The sequence below is a fragment of the Marmota flaviventris genome, chromosome 4, assembly GCF_047511675.1.
Source record: "Marmota flaviventris isolate mMarFla1 chromosome 4, mMarFla1.hap1, whole genome shotgun sequence".
Taxonomy (NCBI): domain Eukaryota; kingdom Metazoa; phylum Chordata; class Mammalia; order Rodentia; family Sciuridae; genus Marmota; species Marmota flaviventris.
The window spans coordinates 7210643-7227582 of record NC_092501.1 but is presented as its reverse complement, the minus strand read 5'-3'; the positions used below and the strand labels follow the sequence as shown (position 1 = coordinate 7227582).

The following is a 16940-nucleotide window of genomic DNA, read 5'->3' as shown; positions in this document are numbered from 1 at the left end:
GGGGCGAGACTCGGTGCTGGCGGAAACCACCCGACTCAACGCGAACGCGAAACCAGGCGGAAAAAAAAAAGGAAACCAATATTAGGGGAAAGGAAAAAGGCAAGCCCAGCGCGCACGCGAGCCGGGTTCCTTCCAGCCGGCGCCGGGGCGCACAAGCAGGGACCTCTGCTAGGGGCCAGCCCCCCGGACGCCGCCACCACCCGGCCTGAGGTCGCTTACTGTGCGCAGCGGGGCGCTCCGGGAGCGGGCCCCGCACCGTCACCGCCGGCGCTCGCCAAGTCGTCCCGGCTGCCCGCCGCGCGTCTGCCGCGCGCACGCTCTCCTGCCGGCGCCGAGCGCTTTGTACCGTGCGGCTCCCGGGGAGGAGGAAATCGACTTGTCACTTCCTGAACTGTTTGCAACTCGTCCCTTTAACCCGCCCAGGCCAGGCCGCCCGCGCCCGCCGCCGCCGCGGGGCAGACCGACCGCGTCTGCGTGAACTCAGCCCAGCGCTCTGCGGGCGGCGTCGCGGGCCCCGGCGCTCAGCGGCGGCGGCGGCGTGCAGGAGCCTGGCGGCGTGCGACGGCGGCGGCGGCGGGCGAGTGTGCAGTGCGCGTAGCCGCCGGTGGGCGGGGAGTGGGGGTGCCGAGGCGCGCCGCCGGCGGGGGCTAGAGGGCGTCCTGCGAGCTGAGCCGCGCGCTGCTTGCCGAGCTCGCGCCTACGAGGCCCCGGGACGCGGGAAGTGGCCCCAGGCCCGGGCCGCGTCACCACCGTAGCTGTCTGGTCAAGATCTCCAGGGGCCTCTCTCCCTGTCTTCCACGCACAATCCAGAACGAAAATCCTGGGCCGCGTGGGCTTCGGACATCCAGCTTCCGGGTTGTTAGGTGTTGAGGTTGAAAAGAAATCATCGTTTCTGTGGTGTGCAGGAGGCAGGGGAGGGGGACCTCTTAGTGTTGTCACACTTAGAACTAACATAAAGCGCTAGTTTCCTAATTCGGAGCGCGACCGAAATAAAGGAATGTGTACTTCAGAAGCCTCATCCAAAATACAGGCAACTGGCGAAGGAAGGATTTGTGGTTGCTAAGCAGAGGCAGAGCATGTTTAGCTCTGTAACTTAGGATGTTGACTTAAGTTCAGGAATGTAACCCTGATAGAATAAGCAGAGTATTTTCATTGTGCAGCTCACCTGGGGGAGGGGGATTGTTTTCCTTGTGAGTGAAGCCCTAGATTTCCCATTACTCCTTCCTACTGATGGATGTTATTTTATTGACCTTGTATCCAAAAAGATTTTTAAAGACGTTTTTAAAAAAGAACTCCCTATGCCTGTTTTGTGTTCTGCTTTGCCAAAAAAACAAAACACCTCATTACTTTACATGGATTGTGTCTGCGCCATTTGAATGGTTCTATTCATAAATCAGGAAACTTTTTCTGTTGCTTCTAGGAACATTTAATTGGTTTTAATCCAATGTTTCAATCCCAGTATCAAACATAAATGAACAATTAACTTCTTGAGCTTGTGTGCACTTGGGAAACGATTATATTTCATAACTATTGCTGAAATATTTCAGCTTGTCATCACAGTGGACCCATTCTTTTCAGAAAAGCATGAGCTAACATCTCATTTCACACTCACTACAGCTCACTCCAGTGATTCTGGTACAAGATTAGGATAAACAACAATCAGTAGAAAGGATGAGTCCATTCATTTCAAGTACACGATGTAGGATATAATCAGTTCATCCAGAGAACTGAAATAAGCAAATATGCAGAATACCAAAATACTGATATCTTTACCCATAAATATTACTTTTTATTTAAAAATGTACTAAGGACAATTTTAAAAGAAACAAGTACCGAGAATGAACAAAGGAAGGCACAAGGTTAAAGCGAGAGGGCTTCTACACTTAAGGAAAAATAACAGTATTTCCCTAAAGCTATCTCATCACAGTCTCTACCACCTCAGCCTTTCAGAGCTTTAAGGATATAGTTTAATTTGCTAACTTTTTATTAGAAGTACTAGAGTGACTCCTGCTGGCAAACATTCAGTTTATTCCTACAATTACTAGTTCATCGGTTCAACTTAAAAAACAAGATGCAGGGGTCCTAAGCCTGGAAACAATTATTGCAACCATTATTCTTTTTGCTTTCAGGATGATGTTAATCTCACAAAATTCCAAGGACGGTGGTTATGGGCACCTCCTTTGCTGTAACTCCTTCTTTCCAACCCAAAGCAGCCTGTTTTTCTGGTTCTGAGGCTTTCTTGATGTTTAGAACTAAAATTCCTGCTCAAGAAGCCAAGTTAACTTCAATGAATAGCTATTTCACATCCTCAAAGGCTAAAAATATATACATCAAGGTCTGTGTCACTTAGTCTTCCATACCATAGGCTCTCCCCACATGTTGTGATAAGTCATAAAATACCCACACTTCTTAGTACTAAATCTTCATAGTTCTTCATTTAAAAAAATCCTACCTAAAAGGTTGTTATCCAAACTCTGAATTTTAAACTATGTAAACTGCAATCTGCGGGTGGGGGAATCTAAACTGTCTACCTTTGTTCAGTACTTACCAGTCAACCAAATCAGAACCAGATTTAGAGCATAACCAAGCACCTAAACACAAATCCACACCCCAATTTAAGAATAAATCCATAAATAATCTGAAAGCTATCACTTATATCTTTTCCATTATCTTTGACAAACACTAGCCTAATTAGAACATGGAACACCCTGTGAAAACATAAAATTATACTTACAGTCTCCAAGACCAATATATGAGGCCCAGGGAAAAAGCACAGAAACACTGGCTCTCTTGCTCCCACCATGAGAGGACTACCAAATAGAAGAGTGCTTGTGTGCATAGTATGCATCCACTCAAAACTGCCTGGACGACTGAAATTGAGCATCACTCTATATTAGAGAGCTCCCTCATTCCAAGTTTAAAGCTCTTAAGCAACAGGAGACAATAAGGGTGTATTTTATTAAGACAGGGTGTAACCAACTATAACTTGTATCAACAAGCTAATAAAAGTATTCACCTAAGCACATTTGTACAAAGGAGGGTAAAGGTTGGGTTCTGATACGCACTAAGGAGTGTCTGAGGCAGTTAGTTGTGTTTAATTTTATGCCTTTAGAACCAGGATAAATGTGATGTTCAAATGACAAAGAGCTAGGCTTTGAAGTCAGAGCTAGTGCCAGTGAATGTTCAGATGCCCCCATCAAAATCTCCCTGTACCTATGGTTTTTAAGAGCTCACCACTAAAAAAATTAGAAACTGGTTTGAGAGAATAACATACTATTCTTTGTACACTAACAAAGTGAACTAAACAAATGTCAAACACGTTATACACTGGGCCTAACAGCAGTATGCAGACGCATGTGTATTAACCCCTTTATTCAGCTTCTAAAAGCCACTGCCTCTTTGTCACAACTGTTGTATTAAAAGCCAGTCATTCACATTTCACAGTGTTCTTTCTACATCTGAAAAGATCTTTTTTCAAGCAAAACCTTTTAAAATTGCTTATAATGCATCATGGAAAGACACACATCACCAAATCCACCTGAAATGCTTTCAAAGAGACCGGCTACTGAAAATAAGTTAGTAGAATATACTATTTTTGGAAAATATGAAATGTTTCTGTTTATAGCTAGAAACCAAAAATGAACCAATCATGGGGGCAATTTTATACAGATCTTATTCATAAAAACAAGGCCTGTATTTCCTCATCTCTGTCCAGCTATAACTAACAGCCCTATCTACTATGACATACTAATCTTTCTGTTCTTTCCTGTTGTTCTTTATATCGATGAAAATTTTATCTCTGGCTTGAATCATTCATGTATAGATATAGATCTCCATAGATATATATGTGTCATATATAAATACATATTATCCAGCTTATACACACATGCACACTTGTGCATTTGCGTGTACAATTTTAAACTTTTTAAAGAGGCACTTTGATTCTTGAAGACAAAATCACATTTTGATCCAAGAACTAAAAAAGCAAATTTATTTTCACTGAAAAATCACCACCACGGTGAATTTAATGATACCAATCTCACTCCTTTGATACAAAATAAGAGTTGAAAGCAGAGCATGTGAAGCCGCAAAGCTTTGTAACTGAATGTCTAGCACCATTGAGGTACCAAAGCATGCCAGCTGGGACAGCATTGTGTACCACAAAGTATGGGTTGTAAGCCTACGTCCTGAGCACAAACCCTGGTTTCCAAGTTGGCAGGTGCTGAAAACACAGCAAATGTCACGCTTGCAACTCACTGGATAGAAGAGCTCTGGGTAAAGTAAGCTAAAAAGAACAGAGCAACAGTTAAAACTTATTTCAATTTCATATTACCTCTTTGTATGCAAAGTTAATAGCATCTATTGGTGTTATGTGCTATATAAGAAAACATAAGCATAAAAAGCAGACATTGAAAAGTTTATACATGGTTTAAAAAAAAAAGTATAATAAAGGCTTTTCACTATCTACATTCAGTTACTGGCATATGAAAATTTGCCAAACCAGTTTTAGTATTCTAATAGTAAGGTTCAAGAGCAGAATCTCTGATGTATTTATGATCTCAAGTGGACTCTAATATCACTAAAATATGGTTAGTCATCTGTAATCTAGTTTGCCTTAGTCACGTCATCAAAAAGAGCTTTAAAAAAGTTAAGACTACTTTGACATTGGTATATCTATATATATTTATATATATATATATATATATATATATATATATATATATATATAAATTGTTTGATTTAATCTATAAAATATTTCAACTGCATCCCTAGCCTAAATGTTTATATTACCATCTTCAAATAAAATCATTTCAACTTCTTTTCTTAAATATTCTTTAGAAGAAAGAACACTGAATATTTAATATTTAATATGTGAACATTTAATATTTGAAAGATGAGCCCAAACTTTGATTTTTCTGACACAAACCACTGAGCCACATCCCCAGCCCTTTTTTTAAATTTTGAGACTGGGTCTCTCTCGCTAAATTTCTTAGGGCCTCACTACATTGCTCAATCTATAGAACTTTCTTAAAACAGGTTAAGGACTAAAGCTCTTTGAAAGTAAATAGTGAAAGCAACATCGCTCTGATCAACATTTCTATCATACCAGGCACTCTAGACACTGAGATATTCACTTCCACCAATAAAAAATTTAAAGAAATAAACAAATCTGAAAATCAAATGTTTTCAAGACTAGCATAAACAACTAGTTCACCATACTTTTTATACTTAGACTGTCAGTTCCAGTATAAACTAAAAACAAATCAGATAAACTATTTAAAATATTACTCAACATCAAACTAAAAAACACCACTGTGTAAATGGCATTAACTCAATTATAGCAAAGGAAATAAACATGACTCACAGATCAAAGAAATCAAATCCGGATGAGGCAAGGTAGAAACCAATTATAAAATCTTAGCCCATTGCTTCCTAACTGGTCAGTAAAAGACTCAAATCCAACTCAACATTGAACTCTCATTTAAACCTAATGCTATTTATATAATGCACTAATAAAAATATGGGAAAAGTAAAAAATAAATAAAATAAACCCAATGCTACCAAATTCCTAATGCATGATCATCTGGAGACCTCCTCTTGGGTTCCTGTTTGATGTCACCTGGAATAACATCTTGGCATTCAAATCTAATGAAGGGAAGTATACTAAATATCCTTGCCCATTTTTCAATTCAAATGTATCCATATAACATTTTCTCCATCATAACTACATCTATTACTGAACAATTATTGCAAATTATCTAAGTCTGAGTGGTATTCTTAGCCACTGCTGAAACAAGTCATAAAGGATATCTGAAAATTTGGAACTGAGATATGCAGTTCCCATTCCTTAGCTACAGTACCAGCCCTAGCTAAAACAAAGGAAGAAGGAGCTATACAGTATGATTGTTTTTAATTTTTGAAGGGCCCACCTGTTCCAAGATTTTGCTCTTTCTCTTACTTATCTACCATTCCTCCCAGTATCTTCACTCAATCATACCCAGAACACAAATGCCTTTCAATATAACTGAATATTTTAAATGAGGTGGTAAAATCCCAAACAATTCAACGTATTATCCCCAGTGGAAAGAAGGGTCCTTGAAGGAAAGAATATTTGGCACTGGTGTGTGCTAGGAATCATGCTAAGCTGCTTTACATTTATTTTCTCACTTAATATTCAGAATCCTATTAGGCAAGGGCTATACCGTTGATTGTCTCCATCCCATCAAGCATGTATGGAAATGAAAACAACCCTAAGTAAGTATATATTATACAATTGGGGGCTTTGCTATTAGCACAATATAGTTCAGTTTCGTTGAGGAGATAAGCAGTTATAAGGACAAATTGACAGAAGCCCACAGAGGTAGAGGGTACAAAAGGGCAGACCCACGTACTAAGACTCAAGAACAATCTCTGTGACACAAAAAGGCAGAAGTCTCAAAGCCTGGGACTTCAATAGTAAAGGTTATCCATGAATGTATGCAGTTGTGTGTGTTTGGGGCACAGAAAAACCAAATCAGGAAGATCCTTCAGATTATCACAATTTTCCTTAAGCTTAGTGCCTTGATCTCTCGTCTTTTTATATATAAAGTGGAAGTGGTCTAAATAAAATGTAAATTTCTAAGTTTACTGGATAAATCATTTCTATGGTCAAATGAATACAAACTGAAATATATAGCAGAGACAATACTCAACTCTAAAGTTTAACAAAGCATGCACAGAGTTTTTTAATTGAAAAATACTCATCTGGTCACTTTAAATATTTTATTATGTGTACATATATTTTTCATATACAGATATCTTGGCTTAAAAGAGCCATCAGTTACCTAACAACTCATATTTAGCTAAAAATGGAATGTTTAAGGTCCTCATACATAGTAAAAATCTATTTTGCAGGTCTTTTTCTAAACCTTGGATCAAATTCAAAGATTATGGACTAAATGTTGGTTTCCTCTCCAAATCTGTATATTGAAGTACTAAGCCCTGAAGTGATGATATTTGGAGGTGGGAACGTTGTGAAGCAATTTAGGGTTAGATGAGGACCTGAAGAATTAAAATTAGTGCCCTTAAAAAAAAAAAAAAAAAGAGAAAGAGAGAGAGACTCCTTAAAAAAAAGAGAGAGAGAGAGAAACCAGTTTGCCTCTCTTTTCTCTCTCCCTCCTTCCCTCCCTCCCCCCACTAGCACATACAAGGAGGTCGCAGGAACACACAAGGATGGCAGCCACCTTCACGCCAAAGGAAAAGATTTCAGAATGGAACATACCTTGCCAGCACCTTGATACTGGAATTCCAGCCTCCAGAACTGTAAGAAATAAATTTCTGTTGTTTAAGACCCCCAAGTCTACAGTACTGTATTACGACAACCTAAGCTGCAGTAGCAGAGAATTTTAATATAAGTAATTTGCATAGTCTAATCACTTGGAACCAGTTTTTTTTTTTCTCTTTCCATTTTTGTTTTTTGTGTTTGTGTGTGTGTGTGTTTGTGTGTGTTTAAAGAGGGGTCTCACTGTGTTGCCCAGGCTGGCCTTAAACTTTCATTGCTTTTGCCTGAGCCTCCCAAATGGTTGAGATTAGAAGCACACAACTCCACTCACGACCATCTAGTTTTTTTTTAATAATTTTTTTTTAATATTTATTTTTTAGTTTTCAGCGGACATAACATCTTTGTTTTGTGTGTGGTGCTGAGGATCGAACCCGGGCCGCACACATGCTAGGCGAGCGCGCTACCGCTTGAGCCACATCCCCAGCTCCTAGTATTTTTTTAAATCATTTCCTTTGGGGGGGATAGTAGAGGATAGGAATGGCAGCAGAATACAACAGACACTAGTATGGCAGTACGTAAAAAAGTGGATGTGTAACCAATGTGAATCTGCAGTATGTATACGGGGTAAAAATGGGAGTGCATAATCTGCTTGAATCAAATGTATGAAATATGATATGTCAAGAACTTTGTAATGTTTTGAACAACTAATAATAAAAAAAGACAGAAAAAAAATTTAAAAAAAACTTAGAAACAAATTTTAGTTCTAAAAAAATAAAAAAATAAATAATTTCCTTTGATATTATTAAGTTATTTCCTTTGGTAATATTAAGTAATTCTATTACTTAACATATTTTAATTATAAGATAAATTCAACTCAATTCCAAGCTGAAAAAATAATCTAATTTATTTGTTGCAAATTATTAGTCAAATGAACTTAATAAATTATCTCTTCTAGTTATAAAACATCTTTATCATACAGAGATTCCAATAGGAAACCTCAACTCACTAATTGAACAAACCTTTGGGAAAGACAGCTTATTTCATAGTGAAGTCCAATACTCAGAACTGCTCTGTTTAATTAATTACTTTTTAATTAAATAATAACCACAAAACTTGACATTTCCAACTACAAAGCCATGTGGAATTCTAGCCTCTCTCTTGAACAAAATATATTATCAATTTTTGACCCAAATAGCTCTCTTCATGGAATAGAGCTTTCCTCTACACCCACTGGGGTCTGCAGAGGGGATAAATGGCTCAGACTTGTGTGTCTTGCTTATGACCGCTTCTCAAAAATCAACAAACATTATTCTCATTCAAAACAACAGCCTAAAAGCAGTTTCACTGAAACACAAATGGACCTCAAACATTCTATTTGCATAACACAACATGTAGTTTTCACTCAGGCCTTCCTTCCAAAGCTTGCATACAGCTCTTAAATTCAGCCCAGTATGCTTTATTATATACCATATTATGATTTTCCCCATTCAGACTCCAACTAGGCTTCTTACCAATGACATAGAAAGAAAACCTAATTATCACTGCTTTGGCACATCTAAATTTATTTCATTACCAAAATCAACAGAGTAGGAGCTAGATGCTGTCACAGAAAGGCAGAGGGATATGGAGTATAAACTGCTCTTTCCTCTACTCTTCCCCTCCACACCCCGCCCCTCAAAGTTCCACAGTTGGAAATCATCCTAACATTTTTTTAGCCAGGATGTACTAAAATTAGATGGGAACAAAGGCCTGACATTTTCATATTAGCAAAAGGGTTAGGAGGCAAATGTGAACTGGCAGCACCCACACTTATCTACACATAGCCTTTTCCTCCCAAGTCTCTCCTCTCTGAAGTAGTAAGGCATGCGACAGCAGGGTACAACACCATTTCCATTCTGCTACCATCCCTGATAATAAACTGCTTTATCTGTAAATACCTTAATAAAGAGTGGTAAATACAGTTCACAGTCCCCTTGCCAACTAAAGTATTTTCATGTTTCTTTCTAAACTATTCTGATATTATCCAGGACATGCTAATTGATGGATCATGTGTAAATGTTTATGTATTGAAAAAACAAATACATAAAGAACAAATGGACTCACTTTTCTTAAGAAGCTTCCACAGAGCATGCACAATAAAGACTGTTCATTAAAATACTTATCATTTGCTGATGCAGTAATAACAACACACAGTTAAAAAATATAAAATGGAAGCATTCACTGTTTCTTCAAAAAACAAGAAAAATAGGGGCTGGGGTTGTGGCTCAAGTGGTAGAGTGCTCACCTAGCATGCATAAGGCACTGGATTCAATCCTTGGCACCACATAAAAAAATATAGACACCACATAAAAAAAATAAAGATATTGTGTCCTCCTAAAACTAAAATAAATATTTTTTAAAAAAACAAGAAAATTGCTTCTGAAAAACTTAGACTTTGACTTTTTATACCGTCCTCTAATAACCTAGGCAAGTTATTTGCGAAAAAAAGTTTTAAGGCATGATCTATCACTTGGTTTCAGTCTTTTTTACAATAGTATCAACATAACAAAAGTACATTATAGTCTGTACATCCAGTTTTTGAAGTTCTACTCCATAAAAGCAGGATATTCATATATTCACATTTTGGGTATTATTCCTATCTTTTTAATTTGGTTTCACTGGGCCTAAACTACATGTCTACACAGTGACAGTTCAAAATTCAACTTTAAAAAAGCCCTTTTAATTATTAGTCTAATGTACTGTTATAAAGATTTTTAAAACCCAGTAAGTACCAACTTCATCTCTTTTTTTTTTTTTTTTTTTTTTCTTTCCTTTCCTTTCCTGGTTACTGGAGCCCATCTTGACATCTAAGCTGGAAATGAATGATCTTTCAACAACACTCCAGGGATTTTGCTAAGGTCATATTCAATCATTCATTAGGCTTCTTACCCGAAGCTTTTCAGAGTTCCATTGTAGAGCTGGTTTTATTCAGCATTTATGTAGCCTGTGGGCTTGGGTATTTGTCTGCTTAATGTTGAGTTTCATTTCTATGCCCCTAACATAGGAATCCATCAATTGACCAAAGAATTTCAAACTATTCTTTTAGTTTTCTAACAAATTGCATGGTATGTATGAAGAATAAATTAGCATTCATTTTCTTCCATTAACTGTTAATAAAACATGCTCCTACACTCCCCCTTCTAAGGACATCTTTTTCCTATCTAAAAGAAATTACAATGATTTCCTAATTTTTTCCCACTGCAATTGTCTTTCAACCTAACATGATCTTTGCTTCCCACAATCAAGCTCTAGATCATGGCAGCCTTCTTCCAGTAAAATATACCAGACAAGACTCCTTTCATAGCCTATCCACATGCACCCTTACAATTAGCTGAAGAGGTTACTACTGTGGAACACAAAACACTTGGTCTCTTGCTCTCAAAACAGAAGGCTGTCTCTGGAGCACATAAAATCTAGCTTAGAGAGCTAAAAACAGGAAATCAAAACCCAGGTCCCTTACTATGGAGACAAATGTTCACTTTGAACATATTTTCATTGTAGGCCACCAGATAGAACAGACAGACACACACACACACACACACACACACACACACACACACACCTATAAAATAACTTAAGAAAACAAAAATTAAAGACCACTAACATAGGCAAGGATATTCTATTTCGTTGCATGTCCATTTAAGGAAAATTATTTCAAGGCTATTCAAAAGTTAATTACTTAATGTAGGTTCCTTAAAAATTCAAGTTTCCAGCAGGGCATGGTGGTGCACAATCCCAGCTTCTGAGGAAGAGGGAAATTGAGACAGGAGGAGCCCATGTTCAAGGTCTGGGCAACTTGGCATGACTCAAAATCAAATTTAAAAAAAGGGCGAGGATATAGCTCAGTGGTAGAGCATTTGCCTGGCATGCATGAGGCCCTTGGGTTCAATTTCTAGTAGTAGGGGAAAAAATTAAGGTTTCTATTATACTCTAGATGAATGAGTGAGTTCAACATTCAGTACTGTATAACAATAAAAATTCAAAAATAAAAATGAATTGAAGCATATGATTCATAAAGAGGTAAAAAGTATATGTTTAGCTCCCTTCTTCCCTCAAACAGAAGTTTGCAAGCCTATCACAAAGGCAGTGGCAAATATGTTGCTACAATGAGTGGGAAAAATATCAAGGACAGTTTGTACTTATTTCAAAATGGCTTTAGTCAAGCTGCCAAGAGTAGTGTCATGTTTGATTCTCATATACATAAATGCCTGTCCCAAAAAACAACTCTAACTTGTGCACCTGGCTTAATACAGAATATTCTAAAAACCTTCTATTTGTTAATTGGTGGCACCTGCCCATTCAGACTTCAATTCCCTTTGGACTTGCACACATACTTTCTACACACAGAAGTGGTTTGTTATATAGCAATAACATAAAAAGCAACAAATTCTGTGCAGGCTCCACAGACACAGAAAAATCTCATTTGCATTTCAAACAAGTTTCCTCAAAATAAGTGTCTTTTGATTAAGTAAATTACAATCCCAACTTCTTATCCACAGAAAATAGCATTCGCTACATAACTTACTGCTCCTTTTTGTAACTGCATAATTTCATTCACAGTTACCCATATATTCATAAGGTTTAATAATACTAAATTTAGTATTAATGTGTTTTTATGGTGTATTGCATTAACTCGTGGATATTTAATGGCCTGGTTTTTAACAACTTTGTATTATTTGAAAATACTAATTTTTTATTAGCATTTCTGGACCTTCCATTTGTTCTCATTTCAATCCTTAAAGAGGCTGCTGTCTAGCATAATTAAAGTAATAAGAAAAATGACAATTCCCTTTTCCTACCTAGCTTAGCAACAACTCCAAGAGTCAAAAAAGTAAAAAAAAAAAGCTTCAGCTTTGCAAATGGAACAAACTTCACATAGTGACTCAAGGAGCTACTGAAACAAAGATCCATTCCAAGCAAATCAAACTCAATGTTTCAGTGTAGTTATACAGAAATATTTTGTTGGATTGGTGCTTTAAAAGTAGCACATACTTAACCACTCAAAATCCTAAATGAGTACTTATTGTTACTGTATTTGAAATGAAAGACTATTAATGCAGGAAGAAAAAAAAGACCAATCACTTCAAAAAACTACACAACTGCTAGATGGGGTGGCGCATGCCTGTAATCCCAGGGGCTTGCGAAGTTGAAGCAGGGGATCTCAAGTTCAAAGACAGCCTTGGCAACTTCGCTAGGCCCTAAGCAACTTAGCTAGACTCTGCCTCAAAATAAAAATAAAAAGGGCTGGGGATATGGATCAGTGATTAAGCACCCCTGGGTTCAATCTACAGTACCCACCCCCCAAAAAAAAACTATACAACTATTTTATGGTTTAGATCTCAGGTCTGAAACCAATACAATCTTTAAAAAGTTTACACTGCCAACATTTTGAAGTAATTTCTGACTTTTTACACATTAAAATAACCTTTTCCCAAAATTTCCCATACAAAACCATCTTGTGCAAGCAAAGTATTAACCTTAACAGTTAATTTTCATCTAAATGAAAGATATATCTTGCCTTGCCCCCCAAAAAAAGGAAAAGGAAGTAACACAAGACTTAGTAGAATAAGAACACTTACCAAATAAACAAAATTCTGTTAGTGTTGTAACCCAATAGGCCCAAGAAGCTGAAATTTGTCAAAAGTTATATAATATTTTAAAAACTTGCTTTATTACTCCAACATTAAAATATTATCTCAAAAACAAAGTGGTATTAAGTATTAACCTTCTTTATCTTCTTAAAGCAGTCTATACACTCATTCTCTTGCTAGATTATCCCTTAACTAGAACCCCTTTGTCTCTATAGCCCTAAGGGCTTATAGAACTGATACCACCCTTTCACAGAATGACAAAACTCCAGTTCTTCATAGAGGCAAGTCATTCAAGACAAGAGATGGTGAAAAGTAATAAAGGACAATGAGACTCAGCTGGCTGACTCTTCATGCAGAGTACACTAGCAAGTTGTTAGCAATCACCACTAACAAGGAGCTGCATAGCTCCTAAAAATAACTGATTGACTTTTCTCACTGAATGTTATATGTAATAATCCTAGTTCCCCAATAACCTGTTAATGCTACAAAGGTAGAGATTTGGCCCCTGGGAAGCAGACTACGTAAGTAGAGAATAGGTTTTAGAGTCAAACCAGGTAAGAATCTGGTTCCAACATGTATAAGCTTCTGTTTCCTAATATACACCAAGAAGATACTGGGAGGATTCAAAGACATAATAATAATATAACTTAACACAGGGCTAGGATATAATAATATCCCTTAGTTTTATTACCTCCTATTACCCATTTATCCTCACAGTGTAAAATACCATCAGCTACAAAATATAGGCTCAATAAATATTTCTTGATCAACTGGCAGATTTCTCTAATTTTATTTAACTATATATGAATGCCAATCTTTTCCCAGGTGTTAATTTTGAAAATAACCACCATTCTACCCAAAGAAGTATTTCTTATTATGGTTCATAGTTTAATAAAATTGTTTTGCTTATTTTTCTGGCCCTGGAATGGTTTGGTCAAATCTTCAAAAATAGCTCCATTCAATTCAACTTTACCAAGGCACAAAAAAAGAATACATGCTTTTTGTAAATTCATTTACTACTTTTAAGTTTTTAACTGTTTAGAGTTACAGGGGATTTGTTTTAAATCATAAAGAAAAATATTTACATTTCAAATACAAAAGATTTTAAATTACTGTTGGTTGTTTACATGCTCATGATTCCTTTTTTTTACTATGCTGTGTAGCTTCTTTTAAAAAGCTACCTGAAATTGTCCCAGGAAAAGTCTCACGATTTTTGGAAAACCAATGCTGCTACACTGTTTCCAGATCTGCCTCCAAAACTGAACTTGGGTGTCGGCAGCTCTTCAAAAAGTTCAAATCCTGTCAGACAAAATTAAAATACTTTTATTAAGGATTGGACCCCACAGTTAAGGGAAATTTATACTTTCAAATCCTTTACAAAACTGTTACTTCAAACTCGGAAAATCAAAATGAAATTTGGTCACCATTCAAATTCTACCATGTTCGTGGCTTGCATGTACACAGTCAAAAAACACTTTGAAATGAACAAGGAATAGACAAGACCAAAAACAAATTACAAAAAGAAAGTGGGCTAGCTGGGCATGGGGGCACACCTGTAATCCCAGAGGCTCAGGAGACTGAGGCAAGAGAATCACAAATTCAAGACCAGCCTCAACAGTTTAGCAAGGCATAAAACAAATTAGAAGACCGTTTCAAAATAATAAATAAAAGGCTGAGGATGTGGCTCAGTGTAAAGCACCCTGGTTCAATCCTGGTACCAAAAAAATTAAATAAATAAAAGAGGCTATCCTTCCATCCCCCATTTCTTCAACTTCCTGTTTACCATTCCCTCCCACTTACACCTCCCCTAGCCTACTTTTCTGTTCCTTTGTAGGCAGCAGGTATGGCACTGAATTCTTACCATGTTCCAGGCACTGTTTTTTTATATATGGTTTTATATGGACTAATTAGGTTCACATCACACATAGAAAAAGCACATCATACACAGGAAAGGCTAACTTGGAAGTAAAAAATAAATTTGTAGAAGATAAACATTCTGAAGATGGATGGTAGTGATTTTTGCATGATAATATGAATATACATAATTGCCACTGAATTATACACTTGAAAAGGCTTTAAAAAGCCAAGTGTGGTGGCATATGCTTTTAACCCCAACAGGAGGATCTCAAGTTCAAGGCCAACCTGCACAACTTAGCAAGACAAGTCTCAAATTTTAAAAAAAGAACTGGCAATGTAGTTTAGTGGTAAAGCACCCCTGGATTCAATCCCCAGCAAGGAAAAAAAAAATTAAAATGGTAAAATTCTTCTGGGTATTTGACCACAATTTTTAAAAAATTAATCTGTATAATAGATCAAGACCCATACAGTTTTGGAAGAAAAGAAACTAGTAAGTTTCAAAGCAGCACAGTATGAATAAAAACAAAAACAATAAAACTTGGAATTAAATGTCCTGGGTTTAGGGTTAGGTTAAGGGGAATGTTAATAAGAAAGAAGAGTCCTGATTCCCTCACCAAGGTTTTCTACTCAACTGGCAAACTGCTTCAAAAAAACTGTTTCCACCTACAATCAGATTCAGGAGCTACTGACCTCCAGCAAGCTTTCCATACAGTCACCTTCCACCTTGCACAACATGACCCCCTCCTGGGGTAGCAGTGGTGAGCACCTCTATCTTGTTTTGCCAGCAAAATGCAGAGGAACCCAACGTGCACGTGCAGCATGTTATGCCAAGTGTAAACCCCAGTGCAGAGAGCAGGTGTGCAGAAATCCTGAAATCACGTGCAACAACAGACTGCGCCTTTCTAAGCCCACCCTTTTCATCTGTAAAAGCTTTGCTCCTCTCAAACTCAGAAAGCAATCTGGGAACCCTAAACTGTGCACTGTCTCCCTTGTACCTGAGCAGAAATCCCAAGAAAACCTCATTCAGATGATATTGCTTGTCTCTGTGATTTCTATCTCAAGGGGAGCAAAAGGCTCAAATGAGCTGATAACACTAAGAGCTTTATAAAACCAAAATGAGCTGGCAACATCAAAAAGCTGAACTTTGCCTTTCACAGGTATATTCTCTAGGATCCCAAGTTCTGTACAAGGAGTTACAGATATCAATGCCCATATGGAACTTGCAGTGATTTTGTGTAGATTAAAAAAAAAAAAAACAGTGTTTTCTAAACTATAAAATAAGATATAAATGTAAAAACATTTTACTACTTTGTCTTTTAAAAGTAAAAACAGGGCTGGGATACAGTTCAGTTATACAGCACTTGACTAACAAATATAGCTGGAAAGTCACTCACAAAAATTGTTAACCTACAGTTTCCTTCAGTGATATGACTAATAGTTTGGGAGGATTTCTTTTTCTTGGGGTGATGGGTTTCTCCATTCCCTAAGTTTCCATGTTTTGCACTCAAATAAGTGTGGTAAGCAGGAAAAAAAAAAAAAAAAAAAGGTTATATATTATGGTGACAACTGGACTTTAATACTTTATTTCACTGCACATTCTAATTTATATTCTTTACCAAACTTCACCAAATCTTAATAACTAAATATTAAAATGCTCATTAAAACCTGATCATAAGGAGCTAGGGTTGTGGCTCAGTGGTACAGTGCTTGCCTGGCATGCATAAGGCACTGGTTTCAATCCTCAGAACCACATAAAAATAAAGATTGTGTCCACTAAAACTAAAAATAAATATTTTTAAAAAAACTGATCATAAGGCCACAGTTGCATACAACTTTAATCCCAGCTATGGGAGGCTAAGGTAAGAGAATCACAAGTCTAAGGCCAGCTTGGGCAACTTAGCAAGATCCATTCTCAAAAACTAAAAAGGCCTGGGGATATATAGCTCAGTGGTAGAGCACCTCTGGGTTCAATCCCCAATACTGGAAAGAAAAAAAAAAAAAAATGATCATAAGAAAACTTTTCCAAAGGAGAATAAGCCATTTAATAATATATTTTAAGCTAGAAAATAGGGTCACTATGTTAAGTACATGAGTGTACAACATATTTGTTTTCAGAAAATTTTACCTATGCTTAAAATAAAAATTTTCAAGAGAAAAGAGAACAATGTCAATTTTCCAGGAACCACTTTTTA

General features: G+C 37.1%; 1 protein-coding gene across 7 annotated transcripts in view; it reads right to left on the bottom strand.

Moving 5' to 3' along the window:
- Eef1akmt2 (EEF1A lysine methyltransferase 2) overlaps positions 1–16940 on the bottom strand; it is an 80438-nt gene that overhangs the window by 33221 nt on the left and 30277 nt on the right. For 2 of the 7 annotated variants that reach the window (XM_027930058.2, XM_071610828.1), the window contains exon 6: positions 14073–14190. In XM_027930058.2, coding sequence (XP_027785859.1) covers positions 14096–14190 — 95 coding nt within the window. In that variant the 3' untranslated portion in view covers positions 14073–14095. Of the gene's footprint in view, positions 1–3973; positions 4286–7261; positions 7301–12879; positions 12928–13662; positions 14191–16940 lie in introns of those variants that run through there. The other 5 variants (XM_027930057.2, XM_027930060.2, XR_003582005.2 and 2 more) reach the window with 4 other exon arrangements.